General features: G+C 39.7%; 3 protein-coding genes and 1 long non-coding RNA gene across 5 annotated transcripts; 2 read left to right on the forward strand and 2 right to left on the reverse strand.

Moving 5' to 3' along the window:
* Positions 1 to 71: 71 nt before the first annotated feature.
* Positions 72 to 6,437, forward strand: LOC103140947 (tripartite motif-containing protein 16-like). 2 transcript variants are annotated; one of them, XM_007556321.2, is made up of 6 exons: positions 72 to 2,912; positions 3,030 to 3,125; positions 3,209 to 3,442; positions 4,361 to 4,532; positions 5,406 to 5,483; positions 5,575 to 6,437. In XM_007556321.2, exons 1-6 carry the CDS (start codon positions 2,535 to 2,537, stop codon positions 6,108 to 6,110), a joined length of 1,494 nt encoding a protein of 497 aa, XP_007556383.1. In that variant the 5' UTR covers positions 72 to 2,534; the 3' UTR covers positions 6,111 to 6,437. The 2 variants fall into 2 exon arrangements, with proteins under 2 accessions (XP_007556383.1, XP_007556384.1); XM_007556322.2 differs by having other exon boundaries at positions 5,409 to 5,483.
* A 99-nt stretch (positions 6,438 to 6,536) lies between these two features.
* amn (amnion associated transmembrane protein) lies at positions 6,537 to 8,497 on the reverse strand. Its single transcript, XM_007556320.2, has one exon. It carries the CDS (start codon positions 8,064 to 8,066, stop codon positions 6,555 to 6,557), a length of 1,512 nt encoding a protein of 503 aa, XP_007556382.2. The 5' UTR covers positions 8,067 to 8,497; the 3' UTR covers positions 6,537 to 6,554.
* Positions 8,498 to 10,145: 1,648 nt separating this feature from the next.
* LOC107836721 (uncharacterized) lies at positions 10,146 to 13,190 on the forward strand. The gene is made up of 2 exons (XR_001662667.1): positions 10,146 to 11,551; positions 12,359 to 13,190. It is a non-coding gene; the product is annotated as an uncharacterized LOC107836721 (long non-coding RNA).
* Positions 13,151 to 21,674, reverse strand: hid1a (HID1 domain containing a). Its single transcript, XM_007556324.2, has 19 exons — positions 21,524 to 21,674; positions 20,758 to 20,907; positions 20,056 to 20,226; positions 19,208 to 19,324; positions 18,495 to 18,601; positions 18,264 to 18,380; positions 17,571 to 17,778; positions 17,397 to 17,453; positions 17,163 to 17,303; positions 16,976 to 17,066; positions 16,591 to 16,742; positions 16,427 to 16,505; positions 16,135 to 16,299; positions 15,817 to 16,044; positions 14,518 to 14,669; positions 14,354 to 14,437; positions 14,177 to 14,268; positions 13,912 to 14,070; positions 13,151 to 13,297 (listed from the first exon to the last, which is right to left on the reverse strand). Exons 1-19 carry the CDS (start codon positions 21,587 to 21,589, stop codon positions 13,234 to 13,236), a joined length of 2,400 nt encoding a protein of 799 aa, XP_007556386.1. The 5' UTR covers positions 21,590 to 21,674; the 3' UTR covers positions 13,151 to 13,233.
* Positions 21,675 to 22,383: the final 709 nt, after the last annotated feature.

The raw sequence follows: 22,383 nt of genomic DNA on the forward strand, positions 1-22,383 counted from the left end.
TGCCTTTGTCTATTAAGTCGTTATAAGAGGTTTCTCCATCTCCACCATGAATGTTGTCCTTTCTGTGGTGGAGAAACATAATTCGCCAATGCAAGAGACACGATTCTTATAAAAGGGTGGGAGATAGCCAGACACGACATCCTGCAGAACGTCATGTTTGCAAAAGATAACTTCACATCTTTATGTGCACACAGTCAGAAGGAATCATGCACCCAAAATTGAAATTTACTCATAGCTAAGTGTGATGTCACAAATTCATTTTCAGTTGAACTGCAGCCTCCTTTGGTCTTCCAGCAATTGTTCCATGCACAACCCGGAGTTGTGTTTGCACAGCCACAGCAGCTGGTATTTTTTTTCATGTAGAAACCCAGGATAATTCGATCGTCATCATATAAAATCAAAACCATAAAATACATCAAGCCACATTGTTTAAGACTATGAATGTCAATCAGTTAATTCAATCTGTTTAGTAAAACAATGTGGAGTGTAACGAAATCTAATATTCTTTTAATCTTCAAACAGATCTGAAAAAAAAAATAAAATACTATTAACACTGTCAGCACTTGCATGTGTTGGTAAAATTAAAGGAAAACTTAAATAAGTGAATTATTTATTTAATTAACATTTAATTGTTGATTAAATCATTTGTGATGACAAGAGCACAGTAGGATGCAGTAACCCATAAAAATGAGTTTGGATTAGTTTATTTATAGTGCAGAGCAGGAAACCCATATATTTTATTACCAACATATCTAAAACTCAATGTTTTATCGCCATAGGTTGATGTGAACTGAACCTGTAAAAGCTGTTCAACAAAAAAATTACTGCAGTTTGTTTTGCAGATAACCTGTGTGAACAAGAAGAAAAGTCACGCAAACTGCTGAAATTAGACCTTTATTGGGCCAATTATTTTCTAAATATGAAATGTATTTTTAAGGAGATTGGTCTGAATGTCTGACCAGTCACATCCTGTCACAAGGAAGTTAAGACATTATGCAAATAGTGTTAGAAAACCTTATAGTTAATTGTGATGCTATTGGTGATTAAAACCATTACTCATATAGACAGAAAATTCTTTTTAAGTTGTCTAATGTTAAATTTAGCCACAAGCTGAGTCATGATCCCAATATTACCTTTCAAAAAACGATGTACACCTAAACAAATAGTTTTCTATTGGTGGTGTGACACATCATGCTCAAAATAAGCAAATGAGTTCAGCGTTCTCCAGGTTCCCTCACTCATAAAACGCTTTGGTCTCCAACGTCAAACCTTCTTGAAGTCTATATGAATTCCTTTTGTTTAGACAAATCCAGGTTACATCAACAGTTCAGGCCTTACTTATTTGTCACATATTTGTCAAAGATATGAGAACATGATACAAATTATAAATGTTATGTAGTGTTGTGAAAATCAACTTTACAAATCAGCCGTAGCTTTAACAAATCTCCAACACAGATTAAAAAAAATAAATAAAAGTGAGTGCAAGTTTTTTTTGTTTGTTTTTTTCTAAAAACCAATCAACAAAACAAACATAAGTAAGAGCAATTAACCAAACATTGAGCACTGGCAAGGTGTTTATGTTTTTAATTACATTACATTCAATTAAGTTTATTCATATAGGTTTTTACTTCAATTCTTTTTTGTGATTGCAGCGTTTTTCCATTATTTACTATATTTTTTGTTTGTTTCTGTGTGTCTGGGAGTTTGCATCATTCATGTGCTTGCTGCACATTTGTACCTGTTGGCTACCTTACTCTCATCAAAAGGATCAACACTTTGACTTGTTGAAGACACAGTATAAACTCCGATGCATTCTCATTTAATACATCCCCTAAGAATCTACCTATTCACATGGGAAACATGTTAAGGTTCTCCTGACTTTTCTGTCTCTGAGTTAGAGACAGCCACAAAACAGAGAACGAAACGTTATTGTTCTTGCATTTTCTGCCAAATATGCAATAATCCACACTCGCTGCACACATACAAAAGACAAGTGTCAGTGGTGTCTCTGTGCTGCATAATATGAAAGGAAGGAAGCCGACGTGCAGATAAGTACTGTAGTCAGGAAGCTCATGGAGCTCTGTTATCAAAAGGAAAGAGACCGCTGTTCTTAGCAGCAACAAAGTTTCAGTGAAGGAGAAAACTTAAACAAGTCTGACAACTGGGGGAAAAAAAAACTATCTAGTGTCTAGTTTTGAAGCAGCTGTTTCATTGTGATATTTTCATGTCTTTAATAAAATGCATCTATTCTTTAACAGTAGTGAAGAGTCAAAGAAAAGTTCATTTCTCATTCCTGGAAGCATATTTCCTCTGGTCCTGCGTTTATTCTAAATGTAGCAAGAAGAGAAACAGGGAGGGGTGAAAAGTGAGACGGTCCACAGGCGTGGTTCATTATTCTTTCCTTACTCATTCCAGGGTCTTTCTGCCTACAACTGTCTTTTCTTTCCTTATCGAAACTACAAAATAGACATCTTTCATGCTTAGAATATACACCAGTTGGTTTAAGTTTAAGGCAACAAGGAAGGCACTTGAATATGACGACGACCAGCACAGATGTCGAGGAGGACTTGAGGGAAAACGTGGAGGATCGGCCACCAAGCACACCACTGCTACGAGATGTGATGTGTGATTCCTGCCTGGACGCCCCAAGCACAGCGCTCAAATCCTGTCTGACTTGTCTGGTCTCCTACTGCGACGCCCACCTCAGACCCCATCTAGAGAAAGCCAAATTTCAGAACCATCGCTTAGTGGATCCCCTCCATGACATCGAGCGCCAGACTTGTGAGGTTCACCAGCTTCCCTTCAAGAGCTTTTGCTTTCTGGACGAGTGCGCTATCTGTGGGGACTGCGAGGGTCAGGAGCACGAAGGACACGAGATGTTGTCTTTGGAGGAGGCTCGAGTACACTTTGAGGTCCTTTAAAAATATGAAAAACGCACACTTGTCGCTATGTACTATTTCTTAATCTGCTCTTGTTTATAGAAACTTTTCAACATGTGTTGCTGTTCCTTTTTTTAAAATCATTTGTAGACTGAACTTCTGCAGAAACGCCAGAGGATCAGTCAACATGTCTCAGATGTAGAGAGAATAATTGGAAAATTGCAGAGCAACAGTGATTTAATCAAGGTAATCTTATGATTATAACATTTTCTATTCTCTTCATACTGAACTGATTGCATTATCATTTCTATTTTTTTTTCTCATGTCAGTCTTCAGTGCAGGAAGTTTGTGTTACTGTTGAACAGCAGTTCAATAGGCTGCAGGAGACTGTTGAGGAGGCCAGAAAAAGGGTAGAGGCACTTTTGGAAGGAGAGCAAAAACAAGCACTGAGGCAAGCAGAGGGCATCCAGGCACATCTGGAGCAGAAGAGGGTGGAGCTGACGAAAACTGCAGATAAGATGAAGAAATTATCCAAGAGCAAGTCTGATGTTGATTTCCTGAAGGTACAGTGTCTCTCAGAGAAGTACACACCTCTGATAAATTTTAGAGGAACAAAAAAAAAAAAAAATAAAAAATCGAGTCCTGTCTGAAAATGAACCCTGGATTATGATGTTACTACCACCATTTTACATTGTGTGCGTGGCATTATTTTGTAATATCCAGGGTTATTTTTCTGACAACCCCTTTGAAACTGTGACCCAAAAATAAGTAAATTTCATCAGACCATAATACATTCTGTCACAAGCTTTTGGAAGATTACAAAGTATGTTTTGTCCCAATCTTTAAAACATTCATAGTCTTTTAATGTCTGTTTTACATGTTTGTCGTAGTTTGTTGATTTTTTTTTTTTTTTTTTTGTGAAATCTTTGCACCCTGTACACTTCAACTCGAATTATCTGATTTCGATAATCAATGAGACTGGTTGATTCATTGACCTTAATGTTTCTGAGATTCCACCCTGATCATTCATTTTGTGCAAACATTTTAATTTATGTTTTGTATGTTATGTTTAGTTTTTTGTTTTTTTTTAATACAGGTGTATCATATCCAGCAAGGTAAACTAATGATGACACTGACCTTTAGTAGCTTTTTTTTACTCTCTGTTTCAGCTTCTCTGGTGCAGAAAACAAACGCTCTACTAATAGGGCAGAACAGAAGAAGGAATATTACAGAGTTTAGTGTAGAGTGTCAAAGGTTTCATGTGATGCGGGATTTGACCAAGAGAGCTTCTCTTAGAAAGAGTTTATTTTGAATACAGGCTTGTCGACAGTGTACATAAAGATTTTCTGTGACTCTACAGAAAACTATTGGAGTTCCGGTTCGGAGAAAAGAAACTCTGTGGGTGTTTCTTTTTTTTTGTTGTTTTTTTTAACGTCATAATCCTGATCCATTACATGCATTTGCATGTTTTCACATTCTAGGATTACACAGAGGGGAACAAAGGGTTGACCGACATATGCGTACCCACTGCGCACATCGGTCGAATGGACCATCTGCAGTCATGGGCTCAAGCACTGACTGACGTTACTCAGGAGTTATGTGACCTGATTATGGAATCCTACAGTGAAAAAATGAACATGATCTCCAAAAGTGGTGAGTTAGTTTTAGCAGCGTGTCTTCAGGATCAGTAGAGAGGAAGCTATAGATCTCATCTCAGAATAAGCCTTAAATGTGACAGTGAAGTTCTGACCTATGCTTGTGTACCGCTAAAAAATGATTGGGGGGAAGGAATTTTAAGCAAAATCATTAGTGGCACCTTTGCTCTGAGTGTATTGTACAATAACCCTTTGTCAAGGGAGCAGCACTCTCCCTCTACCTATAACATTTCACAGGCTTGGAGCATAAATCTTAAGCTATTTGTCTTTCCACAATCTCCCTGGATCATCGAGAGTACTGGGTCCTCTTGTGTTGCCTCTTTTCTTCAGTTCTCTCGGTTTTCTGCATTTTGACACATTTTTTAATGTGAAATCCACCTGAAATGTTTAATGCAGAAAGCCTATATTTTAACCTATAATTTTGGACTTTTATTTCCTACCTTACTCTCCTCCACTTTTAAATAAGACAAGACAATAGAGGGTTCTCATTCAGCCTATTGGCTGCAATTGGCATGGCATGGCATGGCATGGCATGGCATGGCATGGCATGGCATGGCATGGCATGGCATGGCATGGCATGGCATGGCATGTTTAATCTCCAGGGAACCGGAAAGTATCCGAAAAGTGTGATCAACCAAAAAAGTTAAGCTTAAGTCAGTTAAAGGCTTAACTGCATTGGTTTCAAATTAACTTGAAATGGTGCCAATAACTGTGCTAGCTGGGATTTAGTGAAAAAGTATAATTTTTAAATTAAATTAAAAGCTGGATTTGGAGTGGCTGGAGTTCTATAAGGTTTTGCTACTGCAATAAAAGGTGAATTTGGTGCCGGTATATGTTGGAAAATGATTAACCTTTCTGTCAAATGATAAAGCAGGTGCTAACCACGCGATGCCAGAATCTCTGCCATCGTCTCTTCCTGCTCCTGAGACCCAGGAAGACTTTTTGACATGTAAGCACTTTTAAATCTTTTGTACCTTCTCGTTTTCCATCACAGCTATAAAGTCAAACAGTTTCCCATAAAACAACATTTCCTGTTTCAGACACAACGAGGCTAACCTTTGACCCCGACACCACCCATGACTTCTTGCGTCTAACGTTGGACAACAGAAAGTTAACCAACACCAGCCCCTGGCGGCACAGCTACCCGGACCACCCCAGCCGCTTTGAATACTGGCGTCAGGCCATGACTTCAGAGAGCCTCTACCTGGGGAGACATTACATCGAAGCAGAGCTGAGCGGAGAGGGTGCACACGTCGGGGTTGCCTACAGGAGCATCGATCCTAAGGGAGAGGAAAGTGGCAGCTGCATCACCGGGAATGACTTTTCTTGGTGCGTTGGAAGAAACAATAGAGGTTTCTCTGCCTGGCATGCTGGGGAGGAGACACCCCTGGAAGCCTCTGATATAACCAGGGTTGGCATATATGTTGACTTTCATCGAGGCTCGCTGTCTTTCTATAACACAACAGGGCCTATGATGCTGCTCCACACATACAACACTGACTTTATAGAGCCCTTATATATAACAGCCTGGTTGTCAAAGAAAGACAATGTTGTGAACCTGGTTAATGCAAAATGATGTAAGCACATTTTCTGCTGAGTTATAGCAGTTTATTGAGGTTTTATAATGGTCAAAAATGTCGTGCAAATGGCAGACATTTCACATGCATGTCAACAAAGGTGAAATTTACTACCATCTAGTGGTAGCTGTGCAACAGAATGTAAACAGAGGAGCCTTCTCCATATGAGGGCGTTTTGAATCTTGTGCAGCTTTATTGCCATTTTACTGCCACTGAATGCAACGTGATAGAGGGAGAACAGACCACAAAAACCCACACTGTCACTTATTCTCTTTATTTGCCCTGCAAGTTTATTTGGTCATTAAACTTATCATTGTCCCACATCATTATGCAATCACATTGATAAGACTCTGCTGTTATAAATTTACAATCATCCTCTATATATATATTTTTTTCAAAATGCATGTTGACATTTAATCAGGAAACTGCGTGAAAAATTAACTTCAAATTGTAAAATCTGTTTCGTTCTCATCATAAGCTGGATTTATAAAGTGCACGCCTGTCTGAGTCATGGAGATGGAGTCGGTGCTATACAGATCAGAAATGTTATTCAGCATGTCAGGTTTATCAAATATCGGATTGTCAAAGCCGCGGTCGGTGGCCCCGTCGAGATCATCGACGTCAGTGTTTCTCCTGAAGCGGCTCAGAGATGGCATCGAAGGCATTGAGGGCATCGAGGGCATTGACGGCATCTGTACAATTCCCTTATGGAGTAGCACAACCACAATCACAATAAGTGCAACCACGAGTAAGACTCCAAACACTGCTCCAACTACTGTCCCTGTATTGCTTCCAGGCTCCCTAGCGGGCTGAATTTCGGCTCCTGCTATGCCCAGATTCGAACCATGAGATTTAATGTCCTTGATCATGTCCTGGGCCAGCGCTTCCGATAGTTTCCCAGTCTCTCCGTCCAGAATAACTACTTGGATCTCAGGTGAAGAGCCAAAAGGGATAATTCCCATCAACCGCTGTGGCTTTAAGATTTTAGACATGGCCAGCTGAATGGACTCATATTTTGGCAGTGAAAGGAAAAGGTGACGGATTCGTCCCCTGTAATTTTCCAGGTTGAAGCTGTCAGAATAATGGATGACAATTATTGCACCACACACCTCGCAGCAGTGTCCGATGGGAAGCAGAGGCTTCTCACAGCTCAGAGTGCCACAGGTCACCGTGCTGCAGATACGTTCATGGTTGACAGAGTTCCCACAGTCACAGCCAGTAGCATCCCCGCAACTTGGGTTTCCAACGGTGACCGATGACGACCCGTGAAACTGCAGCAGGCCTGATTGTGAGCTGAGATACTCGGAGAACTCGGACTTGCTGTCAAATACCTTTCCCAGCACAGATACGGATTTGACGGGGATGGTGGTCTGGCTGGAGCTGGTGTCCACACGGAAGGAGGAGAGGGCTTTGAACACGACGTCATCCTGCTGACAGGGTACGCTCTCCTCATGCACCGAGAAGAGGAAATGTCCATCCTGTAGGTCATTCAGAGTTGCAGCTGCCTGCCACAGAGCCGGATTAAACCATTGCAGCAAGTCAGCGTGTTTGAACTCGGTCCTCACTCCCGCTCCACAATCAGGGTCCTGTCCGCTGACCACATAGAAGCCAGCTCCCGAATTCAGAATGAGCTCTCCGTCCATTGGCAGCACCATCTCCTGCACAGCATGAGTGGTCTCCACAAACACAGACACTTTTCTTTGAGATGAAAACTGAACTGTGTCGCTGCCGCACGGAACTTTTCCTTTATCCCAGTTGGTCTTATTCTCGTAGTTGGTATCAGGAATCCACTGCTTGTAAAGGGCATTTGTTGCCCCAACAAGAGAGCAGATGAGGAGTACCTGTGCCACTTTCAGCATCTTGAATGTTTGTGCCAAAGAACGGAAAATGTTGTGACCTTTGATTCCAACCTTGTGACAAACATGAGAGCAGCACTGCTTACTGCTAAAGTTCATGAGCTCATCCTGTCCATGAGCAGGTGACTTGTAAATATTTACACCTTCTGCCTCGACACTCCTGCTTTATGAAGCAAAAGTGAGGAAGTTCAAACTATCCTCACTTTTGGATTTCTGTGGGGTTTTTTTTTTACTTTTTAGCAGGTTGATATAATATGGAACACTTTCAACAGGTTAGGATTTTATGTTTGGCGCATTAAATTTTCTTTTTGGTTGTGAAGAGGAAAATAGCAGTAGTCAGCCTTAGTTAAAGTATATTTCTTATTGGGGGAATTTAGTTTGAGCTGTTTAATCATAAGCAGCCGCTGGAAATCATTTGCGTTTGTGCAAAGAACATGACCTCTGGTGGGCATATGACCTATAAACTCAGTAAATTAATTACATTTCAGAAGAATATAGAAATGTAAAGATGCCTTAGAGCAGTGGTTCCCAAACTTTTTCTCCTGGACCCCCCAGTGGTTTCCAAACCACCCCCCATGGCTTACAGTGTGTGAGCGAAGGGGGTGGGGGATGGATTCTTAGAGACACCCTGTTATACTCAGCCTCGGCTCCAGACGAACAAGGTGGGGGGAATAAACTTTTTGGGGGGAAAATGAATCGTAGCTGAACATAGACACCAGTAGCATACAAGCTACTTGTTAACAAGCTTGAGGTGCTGTATTGATATTAGCTAGCTAGTCATCTTTTAGCTAACTTTACCTGCATCCATCAGCTTTACTCAACAGTCTGTTAGTTTGGGGGGAAAAACTCTGCAAAGTTATTTGCATTTTGCTGCCAGCAAACCAGCAAAACGTATAGTTCTGCTGTGCAGAACTACACCTGAGTAGTATGTATGTATGTATGTATGTATGTATGTATGTATGTATACATACATATATATAGATATATGTATATGTTTTTCAGCCGACGAGTTCTAACTTCAGAGTGATTCAGCAGCTGAGATTGAGTCCAAAATCCGATGCGAGATTCATCCGTGCTGCAGTGAATCCGTCTCTCTTTAAAGATATTTCACATTTCTTCCTCACATCGTGTCTTTAGGAAACCTTCAAAACAAAAACAGAAGATTTGGGAGCCATCTTACTTTTGACAGAGTGAAAAAAGTACACATAAATAATAGTCTTTACCACCTGTGTAAACTTTGCTGGTGAATGTTATAACACATAATATAAGTTTTATGATATATGTTAAATTGTTTAATGTAGGCACTTGTGTCAGATAATCTAAGCCAATGTTGGAGAATAATAATTTTTTTTAGATTTACGGAATCTCAGTTAACCTTCATAGTGGGGCTGAACCCTGGTATTACACCAAACACTATAGCTAGCATTAGCTGGTATCTCACATGTGGACATAAATACAGTAAAGTAATATTCTAATCACAAAATATACACAATAATATGTCCATCTNCATAAGCAGCCGCTGGAGATCATTTGCGTTTATGCAAAGAACATGACCTCTGGTGGGCATATGACCTATAAACTCAGTAAATTAATTACATTTCAAAAGAATATGGAAATGTAAAGATGCCTTAGCGCAGTGGTTCCCAAACTTTTTCTCCTGGACCCCCCAGTGGTTTCCAAACCACCCCCCACTCCACCCATTGCTTAGAAAAAGCTGTCTGGTTGAATGACGTGTGTGAGCGAAGGGGTGGGAGGTGGATTCTTAGAGACACCCTGTTATACTCAGCCTCGGCTCCAGACGAACAAGGTGGGGGGGATCAACTTTTTGGGGGGCAAAATGAATCGTAGCTGTACACAGACACCAGTAGCCTACGAGCTACTTGTTAAGAAGCTTAAGGTGATGTATTGATATTAGCTAGCTAGTCATCTTTTAGCTAACTTTACCTGCATCCAGCAGCTTTACTCAACTAAGTCGGTTAGTTTGGGGGAAAAACTGTGAAAAGTTATTTGCGTTTTGCTGGTTTGCTGCCGTGATTCTAACACAAACCTGCCCAGCAGCAGCAGGTCTCCTTCACTGCCGCACAAGTGTAAACCCAGCGCGAGTGTCGTAGTGCTCATGTTGCGTTTAAAGGCGGCTCGGAAAAACAGGTTACGACATGTTAACAACGAATTAAACAGTTTTTAACTGCTGATAAAAGTGACAGAGGACACAGATATGGGAAGTGCGGAAGCTCCTACTGTATCAAATTGACAGAGCAATAACAAAGAGTTGGCCAATCTAAGGTAAAAACCTAGCGCATACAACGTTCATGTTTTTTTTTTGTTTGTTTTTTTTTCATCCAGACGGCTTCCCGCGCCCCCCCCCCGCAATGGCACGGCGCGCCCCACAGTTTGGGAACCTCTGCCTTAGAGAAACTAGTTGAACACTTTTGACTGATCTGCACAACCTTTGGGGTTTTTGTAAAAGTTTTCTGCATCTGAGCAGAAAAATTTCCACTGCATGTTGCTGCCACCACCTTATTTTACGGAGATGTTATGTGCAGGATCATGTACAACCATACAATGTGATTTGCTTTAAGACAAAAAAGTTCAACTTTGGTCTCATCTGACCAGAGCACCCATCATAACATGTTAGTCTCCCTGCATGGCAGTTATTTTGCCTGCTTCTCTGATTAACACTCTCCTTGCCTTGGCTGTTAATTTCTATGTCAGGCCATGTCTTGGTAGGTTTCCACTTGCAGGAGATGAATAGAGTCCTGTAGGCAGAATATTATTTCAAAAACTAGATGTTATTTAGTTATCTGAGCAAGGGGAGCTGGGTGAACGACTAGCCCTTTTATTATTTTTATTTGCGAAGACAATTTAAAACTAACCATTACATTCAGCTTAACAATTATGCAATGGTTTGTACAAGACTCTCACAAGTTTCCCAATAAGACACACTGAAGTTTTTGGTTGTAAAGTGAAAATGTGGGGAAAAAAAGAAAACAGTTGTGAATGCCTTTCCAGGGCAGGTCTTGTATTGCTTAGTTTTTTTATGGATTGTCCAAATGTCCAGAGTCAGCAGGAAAATAAAAGTTGCTGGCAAACCTTCCATGAAAATATTTCTAAGAATTTGTTTGTGTGTTAATAAAACACATGAACCAGCCAATTAACCTGTATTTCCCTCATGTGCAAAGTCTTTTGTTTATATCAAATCCTATGTCGCTATGTGGATGATAAAGCAAGTTGCAATTTCTAAACAGGTTCATGGAACTAGGAGGAAAAAAAATTATATTTTAAACAATATCCTCAATTTCTAAATATTTCCACGGTACAGTTTCTATTTTACTCAGAACAACCTTTCTAGATGCGCTTCTTGGAAATGAACTTGCGTAAAAGGAGTGTGTTTAGCCCATTCTCCCTCAGGCTAAGAAAACACAGGGGAAAACATGCAAGACCTTTGCTAAAACTTTAATAGATGCACATATGAAAAGTACGTGACTATACTATAGAGGGAAGCAAGGAACAAAAAGCATAATGGAGGCATAGAAGGGTAAGCCTGAGAAGTAAAAGTAAAGTCTTATAGAAATGTTTACATATACGTAAACACAGGTTATTTTGTTGTTTTTTAATATTATCTTCATCTTCTTATGTGTCTAGAATAAAGATATGATAATGATTTAGCTATGAAGGTTTGGAGATGAAATAGCCTAAAAAAACACTGTGAACAAAATATGAGTGTTATTTTAAATTACTAATAGGCCCATTCATAAACCAATTTCACATATCTTGAAAATTTGTTTGGTGAAACTCGTTTCATTTTAAAACGTTCTGCCATGGTTAGTCTGTAGCGTGGGGCTAAATTGTCATCAATCAGTTGACACTAATTGACCTATTTTGTTGTCATTTGTTACACCTTCAGCGTAGCTTTGTAACCTGTACAGAGAAGAACATGACACATTTTAATTTTTAGCTTTGAGACGTGTGTTAATGAACGCACCGTCAAAAACCTGTTCAGCAGATAAGTAAAAGGAGCACACTTTTCACTCGGTAAATATGAAAGAATGCTCCTGTTGTACACTCTTTTTGTACTTAACACATAAAAAGAGAAAGAGAGGAAATAATCCCTTGTACAACAGGCAGTAAGCTTAAGCTGTATCCAACTATATTAAGGAAAAGTTGAGTGGAAGAATAAAGTGGATAAGTAGCAAGGATAGCTACAACCTTGCCTTGAGTACCATTGAGGAAATCCAAACATAAAGCTGAATTTTAGGTTTCTATCAGTTGTAAGTCAACAAAAAAGGAATTGAGGTCAATATTTAATACCGTGTCTAATTAATCAAACTGCAGTTTTTAAATTAAACTACTAAAATAAATGATCTAAATATTCCAAAATCTAACTCTGGTAGCCCTGTGGTTCCTACTGTCTTTGCCCTACAATCAGAACAATCCGAGTTATGACACACAAACTGGTCAAACTCAAACGATGTCTGAACTACGTGGCCAAAAGTATTGTGGCTCCATCTAGTGGCCAACATGGAACTTCCACATTCATTTGTTAAACAATAGCTCAAGGTTATGAGCTCATATGTACATAGTTCATATGAGGACACGCTAAAGCATTTTTTCTGCAACGCATACCAACAGCAACACGTAGTTCACAGAGCCATAGTAATATATATTTTCAGGACAATTCAAGAAAATACAGTTTTAAAGTCAAGCACTGCAAGGTTCACAAATCAAAGCAAGAAGTCAAAACAAAAAGTCTAAAATAAACCTCTTGGTCATTTACATAAAAACATCTCCATATCTGAAACATCACATTAAACCACAACCTGAACAGACAAGTCAGAAAAGTGCAAGTTCACTTTAAAGCATAGGAAATACAATAAATACTTAGAAATACTAACACAGTGTCATCAAAGATAATTTACATGCCTTTGCTGGAAAGCACCACATCCTCTATAATAAATATGACAAAAAGTTAAATATTTCTGTTACACTTCTTTGCTTTTTGAAAACGCTTCATTCTTCTCAGTGCTTTAACAGACATTCTGCTGTCTCAAAGTCTTAAAGAAATGTTCAAACATAGTTGTTTCTGGACATTGGTGATACTTCATACATCTTTAATCTTTCCAGATCAGAAAGTGTTTGGTGCAAGCATAATAATTAGAAGACAGGTCTAACACAGTGAGGTTTTCTTTTTTTTTTTTTTTCCTCCGGGAAACCAGCAGATACTTCTAGAACAAGAGCAGTTCATTTTTCAGTCATCAAATGGTTAAGCCTACATCCTCTGGATCTCAAAAAGGCGCACGTCAGTGTCATACCAGATGGGAGGATCCACATTGCTGCAAAAAATAAACAAACACAGATAAAAAAAATAATAATAATTTAATCAGCAGAGGTGGTAGATCCTGATAGAAAATTAATTAAATCAAGAAATTATTCTTTGACGTCAATTTACAAATAGCAGAGAATCCCACAAGGCTCAGTATTTGGGTCGACACAGCTTTCTTTTTACATGCTAACCACTGTGTGGTGTCAACAGGAGACAAGGCAATCATTTTCGCAGCTAAGTGTTTCCTTATGACCCCAGGCTCATCCATACACTTTGACTTGTAATTTAGACGTTAAATCATGGATGCCAGAGACTTTTCTTCACCGAATGCCTGTAGTCTTCGCCTATAGTTTCCGTTATGGCACACGTCTCCAGAAAGAGAAACACAGCACAACTTCAAAAATAATTTGGCAAGAAACCATTCAGTCAGAGTTAAAAGCGCCCACATCATATTTGATTCACATGGCTATTGTACAAATCATGTTAACTCCTTAAACTCAAGAGATTCAGATTGTCAAAAATTTAAACAGCTGATTGTATACTGTTATCAAAACATTTTAAGCATTGCCTGGTTTCCTTAATATTCTTTGTATCATAACTGAGCTGCAGTCATGCCTGACTTACCGCAAGTAAACAACTCCCCACATGTAAGTACGAAACCACATAGCAGTGCCGGCGTTGGCTTGATACTTTCTGATGAGGATGGGGTGAGGAACCGGCAACAGGCCCACTAACGTGCCATGCTGAAGGAACTTCAGGATCTCTGATTCATCTGTTAGACCCCTGGAGAGAAATGGAAAGTGTTTGGTTTTTTTTTTGTTTTTGTTTTTCTGACAATATTTATTAAAAAGTTCAACGACACTTTTCCATTTCAGGACATGAAACCAACTTGTCAATGCAGATCTTTTCCACCTGGGGAACTAGTACTTGTAGAAGACGCATGATAGTCTGAAGGGGCAACTTGCATTTCCAAGATAGGATCTGGGATAAAAGGAAATATTGATTTGTTTACACTGTTAAAAAAAAAAAAGTTTATCTAATAACCAAGGTTTTACAGTTTGCTCACCCATTCTGGGGTAGGAGTCCATAACGAAGTTGAAGAGGCACTTGACAAACTTCTTTCCATCTCTGCTTCAGTGTAGAAAACATCCTGATAACACCAAGAAAAATATTAACAAATTTGACATTGAATTTGTGGACAACACATGGAGACAATAACAAAGCACCTACCTCATTGTCTCTGCCTGAGTTTGACTCTGTGTCACTGGTCCCAGCGGCTGCACTCTGGTCTGAGTGGACCGTCTGTGGAGAGTCTAACTTTGGGATCGACACCATGGTCCCGTCCTCGGATACCTGTGACTTCTCAGTCAACTTATCTATGCCTGAAAGAAGTCGATGACATTACAATAACCAATGAGGTGGCACAGGCCGAAAACACTGGAGAATCAGCTGTTATGGTGCCAGCTGCTTACAGTAATACAAGCTGTTACTGGATTTATTTTCATCAGACATTAATGGAACACGTTTAAAATGGTCTAATGAGATACGGACTGTGTAAAAAGTGCTAATAAATATAGTTGACATATTGGATATTCAAGATAGAGCAGCTTTGGTAGCTCCAACTTTCCAAGGATCGTCTGACTTTTCAGTTCAACTGAATGCAGCATTGGGAACCAACTAAACAGAAAGCGTTTTGGGCTTTTTAAATTTGAAAATAAAATGCAATCTTCAAGAAGGTGATTGCTATTTTAGGCCGCTGCAAGGAGATCCGCTAATGCAGATCGAAGACACAAAAAGGAGATCCTACAGATGAAGCTTTACTGCACGGTATAATCTATATTTTATAGGCAATAGATGCGTTTCATGTCTATAATCTTAGCTCTTAGTAGCTTGAAGCTGAAATGGGTGTAATTGAAATTAAAAAGCATATGCATGGCAACCCATTGTGTTAAATAGAATAGAGTTGCAATTCATGCAACTACATTTAGATCCAGGTACATTAACTGGATTGATTTTCTTACATATTTTTGTACATAAAACTTTTTGTAACTTTTTGCAAGAGGTGACACATACCAGTCGCCAACTGGTATGTGTTCAACAGTTTATCATCCACAAAACGTTTGAAATTCTGCAGTTCAGTCAAAATGTACATTTGGGCTCATATATTGAAGCCTTTGTAAAAAATAAATAAATAAAGAATAACAGTTTCAGATCTCCATGTTTCACAAACGTATCTGAATCCTGATATGTCATACGGTTTAAAAATTGTTGCGTTATGCAACACATGGGATGACTGAGGCCTCTGAGCAGCAGCTGGTGTTCTAGTTCAGCAGGGAAAACAGTGAGCCTTAAAAAAAAAAAAAAAAAAAAAAAGAGGAACCTCTTTACGAGCTGTAGCAAAAAAGTGGTTCATAAAACATTTAACTATTTCAGGTCCAAGAGGAGTGTTTGCTTTCCATGAAACCACAGAAGCTTTTATATTGACTGTTTAACGACTGAATCCAAAGTATTCAGTCGACATGAAAGTACCTGGCATAGCGACCAGGCTGGCCTTCAGCGTGCCCGGTTCTGCTGGCACCGCCGGGCGGGAGCCCTCCATGGACACAGTCTCTTGGGAGCTTGTGCGGGAAATCACATCTGGTGATTTCTTCTTCCTCTGCAAAGCCTTCTGGATTGTAGCGGGGTCAGAGGGCAGATTGGCCAGCTGGTGGAACACATTGCGCTTGCGGATGATGGCATAGACAAGATTGCAGTTTCCTGGCCAGAGAGATAAAAATTATTATATAAATAGACGTGCAAAATTAAAGCGTTTCAGCAACGCGCAGACGCAGAGCGGATCCAGCTTACCATCAAACTGGTACTGGATAATGTTGTTGAAAGCCTCAAGAAGGAAGAAGACAAGGTGGTGGTTCTGAACGGTGGAGAACAGAAACCAGGTGGTGGAGAAGGCCTCCAGCAGGTGGAGTAGTTTATTGGCTGCTACCATGGACAGGCTCTTCAGGTAGGGGGAAACTGTAAGCAACAAGAAGAAGAAGAGCAGATGCAATACTTGGAGAATTCCTATGACCTTAAGCCTAAAAGATTTAAATATTATAGGATTGCAGCAAAAAAATTATAAAAAAGAAAGATGCCAACTTACCATTTACAATAATTGTGAGCAGGCAGTCGAAAAGCGGTTGGAGGCGCTGGTGTCCTGTGGTGATGATTTTGTGAAAAACCTAGAAAACAAAACAAACGTTGAGACTTCACGTGACTCCAATCAGCGGTAATTGTTAGCTTTCCGGATGCAGAATCCCGTCTCACCACTATCAGCAGGTCTGCGTGCGTCCCTGTGAACACCGGGATGTCCATTGGAACATGGAGAGAATACGGCTTATTCAAGCGCACGCCAAAGTTTCTCTCCCCGCTCAGCAGGAGCAAAATAAACACGCCGATGTGCATGAGTCCAACACGAGCTGCAGCCAGAACACAACATGCTAAAGAAGTTGAGGCATTTGACATATGAATATGCTTTTATCTAAACTATGAAAGCATATTTCCCTTCTGTTGCCGCAGAAGGGAAAGGATTTGTTATTGTTTTTGGTGTAAAAAAAAAAAAAAAAGAAGCAAGAAAAGCAAACCATATACCATCACACATACTGTAATGCATTACTTGGTGTTGACCTGCAACATAAAATCCCAAACTTACATTGATCTGCCCTGGCATCATTCAGGTAATAGAGAATTGGAACGAGAACATCCAGCACATCACTGCTCTTCAGGACGAAAAACAAGAATTTCTGTCGAGTGAATCACACAGCAAAAGTGTGTTACTTAACAAAAAAAAAAAAAAAGAGACTTCACTAATCTTTCACTTTATTTGAGTGCTCTTCAACCTTATTGAAATCGCAGAGTTTCCAGAAAAGCACCAGCAGTTCTTGGTGGAATTGAATTTTCTTGGTGGAGTGGGGCAGGTACGTCTGAGCCAGAGGATTGGTCAGTAGACGAGCGAGCCCCTTCAGCACAAAGTCAAAGTCCTACCGATGGAGGAGCGTAAAGAGAACTTTCAGTACAAGAAAGAAATTGACCAAAATTGTTTATTCTTTTTTTAAAAAAAAAACAAAACAAACCTCTTCTCTGTGAATCCTCGACAAGTAATTGACAAAGAGGTTTTCAGGGCCAGCATTCTGCAGACAGATCAAGATATTATTTTTTGTTTTTAACCGTGGGGTCGTGTGAAATAGTATTTTTTTTTCCACAAAAAGACATAAAACGAAACATTGTCAACAGGTCTCTTGTTATACCTCTAGCTCCTCTATGCTGGATGACGAAGCGGCGGGTCGGGGAGCTCCTCCATCGTGCTCCAGCGTCACAATAAGAATCTGCACAGCCTGCTCCACCAGCTGCTCCCGGTAGTCTGCGAATAGCAGGTGGTTGTAGGGGATACCGTAGCCCACCGGATCATAAGCACAGACCACATTGAGGAGAGATGTGAACAGAGGAAGAGCATGTCTAATAGGAGGAAAAAAAAAACATAAAAAAAAAACATGAAAAGACTGTTGGAGAATCACTCAAAAAGTGAATCTCAGTAAACACTGTTTGCTGTTTGCCAGCTGTGTTAAGTAGAGAAGGAAAAGGAAAACTCGTCCATGTCGACATGTTGACAAAATGATGTGAACAAACAATAAGTGTGAAATGTGGAGAAAAAAATAAAAATAAATGGTTGTTTTGTACACATTGACAGGTCACCAGTTCATCACAGGACTTTTCCAATTGACTTCACTCAAGAATTTAAAGTTTTAAATAAATTGAATTTGGGTTTTATTAGCTGTACGACATAAGCACCAAAGTTAAAAATCACAACACATGAAATATACATCAACACTGAATGTGATGAGTCTATAACTTGAGTTTCCCTAGTGGAATTTAAATAAATTAATTATTCAATTTAAAAAGGTATCCAACCGTAGGTGGACGATCCCATAAAAGCCCGTTACCTATTCTCTGTGGAGCAGAAGAACGTGACCCAGGGGTTGAGGACGCTGTTGTCAGGTGAAGGAGGCAGGTACATGGCCTCTGAGAAGCAGGTTAGTAACAATCTCAGCAGCTCTGCCCTGAATGTCAAAAAAAAAAATTAAAAAATGGATCATTGCATGACGGAAAGGGGAAAATAATTCTTATTCTGTGATTTAGGTGTTGTCAGGTGCAGAAATGTAAACCAAACTTACCTGTTGAGGTCATGGATGTAGTTAAGAGGCGGGGACTGTGCAAATCCCACCCCAGCCTCCCAGATGTACTCACAGCTGTCTAAAGACTGCATGTTCTCCACCGAGTCCTGGAAATAGTCACAGCAAACACTTCAACTTGAATTTCTTTAAGCATTGCTAATGCCTAAACGAGAAACATTGCATTAAAAAAAACAGCCCTTTAGTAGACATACACCTGTTCACTCTGAGGAACATATAATGTGTTGGTCTCGATCTGTGGAAAGGAAAGCCTCAATTTATCCTCCTTTAAAAGATAGTTGTTCTACATTTCAGTTTACAGTCAACATGTGATTAAAAAAAAAAAAAAAAAAAAAAAAAAAAGCACTGCTCATTTACGCCGGCTGCCTGGCTAGACATTCTTTACATTCTGGAAGTGGAAAGTTGACGTCTTCCTGGTGCGACCGGCGGAGAAACCTGTCACTATCTCTGCATTCTGCTTCCAGCAAAACTCGAGGGACAGGTTAGTGAGGCGACTTCGGATCAGGAAGGAGGAAACGGTGCTACGAAAATAGCTCTTACCTTTCAATCATGAGACAAGATTAGAGTGAGGCTCGGAAGAGACAGAAACTATTAAACTATTCCCGACAATGCTATTGCTGCTGCTGCTGGGAAAATGACAAAATGAATGGCATTTTAAATTAGATTGCACAGTGTTCAGGACATTAGGTACTCACAGGGCCTCTTCTGTGACTGTGCACAGTGAAGTCAGGGCAGAAGAGCAGGTCGGCGATCGCCAAGAGCAGCGACTCAGCCAGTGGTCGGGCTCCATCATCGTCGTCCAGCTCATCTGTCTGAAAAAAAAAAAAAAAGATGGCCGCAAGAACCTTTATTTGCATGTCAGAGCTTTGTGCTGTATGCCAAAATAAATTATTTAATGTAATCTAAAATAGACAAGAGCTCCTAAAACTTTAACAAAAGGAAGCTGCTTTGCTATGTTATTCCCATGCAGATTGGTGCAAGGAAGGGGCAAAAATTGCACGTTACAGCTGGAAAGAAGCAGCTTCAAAAACTTAAACAGGCCACAAAAAGCACAAAAAGCAACTGCCTTTGTCATCCCTTATGAGATTTGCAGACCATAACCAAAAAGAGACCCAATAGACAGGGTGCACTAGCATCTTGCCTGGGTGATTTGATCACATCAGACACTAAATACAAGTGTGAAATGCATCTGAATTATTTTAGGTTGGCTTTGCCATAAAAGATGGATACGGACTCACTCTGAACCACATGAACCACATGACCTGATGTGAATCCCCTCAAGCAGCAGTTATTACCAGAATGTCTCTCCATCTAAATTAACTCATAGTTGGAGCATTTTCTTTGTTCATAAAGTGATGTAAGCAAAAGCTCAGTCCTACTGGATTATATTTTTCTCTCGAGAGGATTATTTCTTTTGACTGAAATACATATAGCTTCCAAAAAAAAAAACAAAAAAAAACAAATGATAACACGTCAATGTTAAAATGGAAGAGCAACTATAATCTGTTAAACATTAACGAGAATATCCTCTGTTGCCACTCACCCCAGCATGTCCTGCACCAGGCACCGTTGACCAGAAGAACCCTCTCCAGTCTTGGTCCTCGAAGATGTAGGGAAGAATCCGGGTCAGGATGCGAGTGCAGTTCAGAATCACCTGCTTCTCCCTGTCGGTAGGACAGCCGGACTCTGCTCCCTGCACCAGCTTCTCCACCGCCTGGGAAAAAAACAAACAAACAAGACATTGTGACACTGTGTATTTCCGGCCAGTTTTACTCTTGCTTCAAATGGATTTTGGGTGCAAAATGTATAATGTAAGCTATAAATCTAGGACATTTTGCTTTATATAAGGAGCACTGTTTTTGTTTTTGTAGACAATTACTGAAAAAAAAAAAAGTCAGCATTATCAAGAGTGTGCCAGAGCTTTTGTCTAAAGCAGATAACAAACCCTGGTAACAAGCTTTGCTTGGAGGACTCTGGTCTCCTTGCGCTTTATTTAATTATGCTGCACGCCTGTGTGTGTCTGTTTTGTTTCAGATATGCAGCTTCAAATGGAAGCTGGAAATAAGACAGGAAGCAGAGAAAAAGGAAGGGGAGTTGACTCATTATTCCCACATCTAAGTGGGCTTCCAAAACAAGAAGAAGAAGAAGAAAAAAATCCCGCACTGGCTACAATAATGTTATAATTTCACTTCAACATCGGGATATCCTCATATTCTTATATGTTTTGTGTTCTTTCGGTGTGTACCTTATAGCAGAGGGTTGCCAGGTTTGACGGCGACTCCTCTCGAACAGCTCTTATCTCTGCAGCTGGCACCAGAGCAAAAACATCCTGGACCGTGATGGTGGTGTCTGCCCAGAACTGGTCCCAGAAGGCATCCTCTGTGGCTTCCACCGGCTGAGGAAAACACGGACACATTCAGTCGACAGATTCACCAGATGAATCAGATTGTAGACGCAAAAGTCAAACGGAATGTTTACTCATTTTTATTTGATAAATCTACTTATCTAACCTGATGGTACACAAATATCCATTATCTTAATGGCAATGTAAACACTGAAGCTTGTTCTAGCAACAGTGGGAGCTTTCTGCTGCGCACCAACCTCAGCCTCCACCTGCCGCATCTGCAAACGTGTTTATTCCCGGAATTACGTCATCAGCTATGATTTTTGCTGAACGCCACCAGCAATTATCGTCAAACACGGAATATGTAGGCTAACGCCAGGACAACACGGTTATGGTTATTTGTTTCCCAATCCAATTTGTGATATGTACCACGCATTTTTACGGCGCTTTTAATCTACAGCTTCACAATGACAGTATAATCTTATCTCATAATTTTGCGAAATAAAAAGGTTGTGTTTTAAAAGTCTGCTTGCAGCCGGAGGTTAATTTTGTTTTGCTGCTATTTCGGAGCCGCTTTCTCATCTACGGAGCGGTGATGCTCCTCGGTGCGCTCTTGCGCTCTGATGGTAATAATTTGTTCCACTGAAGCACACACATATATGTATACCTGCGTTTTGGTCGTGAGCTGGATCACCGCTTTCCTGAAATTTAGCTTTGAATCGCTGCTTCCCATCGCGGTCGATTCCCTTCAGACACGCAAATCTGCTGCCGCTGAGAATCCCTGTTAATCTCACCTCCGTCCTACGCTTGAGTCATTGGTGGAGGCGTGTTTTTTTTTTTTTTTTTTTTTTTTTTTTTTTTTTTTTTTAACTATTGGAGGGCTGGAATTATGGAGCGCCTGAAGTGCCAGATTGTTAAACATAAATTAAATTGAAAATAAATAAATAAATAAATAAATAAATAAATATGTCAAATCAAACTGTAAATAAATAAATGGGATGTTCATAATCAACTGAATGGATAAATAATTAAATAACGATTTGCAGAAAATTAGAAATTCTATAAAGGTGTGTATTTTAAGTATTACCATTATAATTTCATGATTCCTTTACTATAGTGGATGAATTTATCTGCTAATTAGGCCTGCCTCTTGATACAAATCAGTAAAGACGTCACAAAAAATAAAACAAAAAAAATGCAAGTATGATGCCTTTCAGCCCAGAAGGGCGAGGTAAGAAAGAGGTTATATATTTCTATATGGTTTTAATAAATAAATTCAATATCAAATTATTTATTTTGTAATTTATTAATTTGATTTATTTTTTTAAACTTAACTAAGACACATTTCCAAACAGCATAATTTGGTATACTTCCTTTATGTCTATGTGCTTCAGACTGAAATATCTGGTTGAAATTGTAGATAAAAGTAAGAACATAACAATAATCTTCAACACCCTGTGAACTTTAATCTAAATTTTACTAGGATGAAAACGCCATAAAGATTAAAAATCTATTTTTCAAAGGAGT

This window comes from Poecilia formosa, unplaced genomic scaffold (genome assembly GCF_000485575.1).
Source record: "Poecilia formosa unplaced genomic scaffold, Poecilia_formosa-5.1.2 Scaffold78, whole genome shotgun sequence".
NCBI classification, from domain to species: domain Eukaryota; kingdom Metazoa; phylum Chordata; class Actinopteri; order Cyprinodontiformes; family Poeciliidae; genus Poecilia; species Poecilia formosa.

Bases quoted from the DNA above. Each gene is read 5' to 3' on its own strand.
- amn (XM_007556320.2), bottom strand. From the start codon at position 8,066: ATGAACTTTAGCAGTAAGCAGTGCTGCTCTCATGTTTGTCACAAGGTT.
- hid1a (XM_007556324.2), bottom strand. From the start codon at position 21,589: ATGGGAAGCAGCGATTCAAAGCTAAATTTCAGGAAAGCGGTGATCCAG. The intron at 20,908-21,523 runs GTATACATATAT...TGTTTTCCTCAG, and splicing joins AGCTCACGACCAAAACGCAG to CCGGTGGAAGCCACAGAGGA. The intron at 17,304-17,396 runs GTTTGTTTTGTT...CTCCATCGGTAG, and splicing joins CGAGGATTCACAGAGAAGAG to GACTTTGACTTTGTGCTGAA.
- LOC103140947 (XM_007556321.2), top strand. From the start codon at position 2,535: ATGACGACGACCAGCACAGATGTCGAGGAGGACTTGAGGGAAAACGTG. The intron at 3,126-3,208 runs GTAATCTTATGA...TTCTCATGTCAG, and splicing joins GCAACAGTGATTTAATCAAG to TCTTCAGTGCAGGAAGTTTG. The intron at 4,533-5,405 runs GTGAGTTAGTTT...CAAATGATAAAG, and splicing joins GAACATGATCTCCAAAAGTG to CAGGTGCTAACCACGCGATG.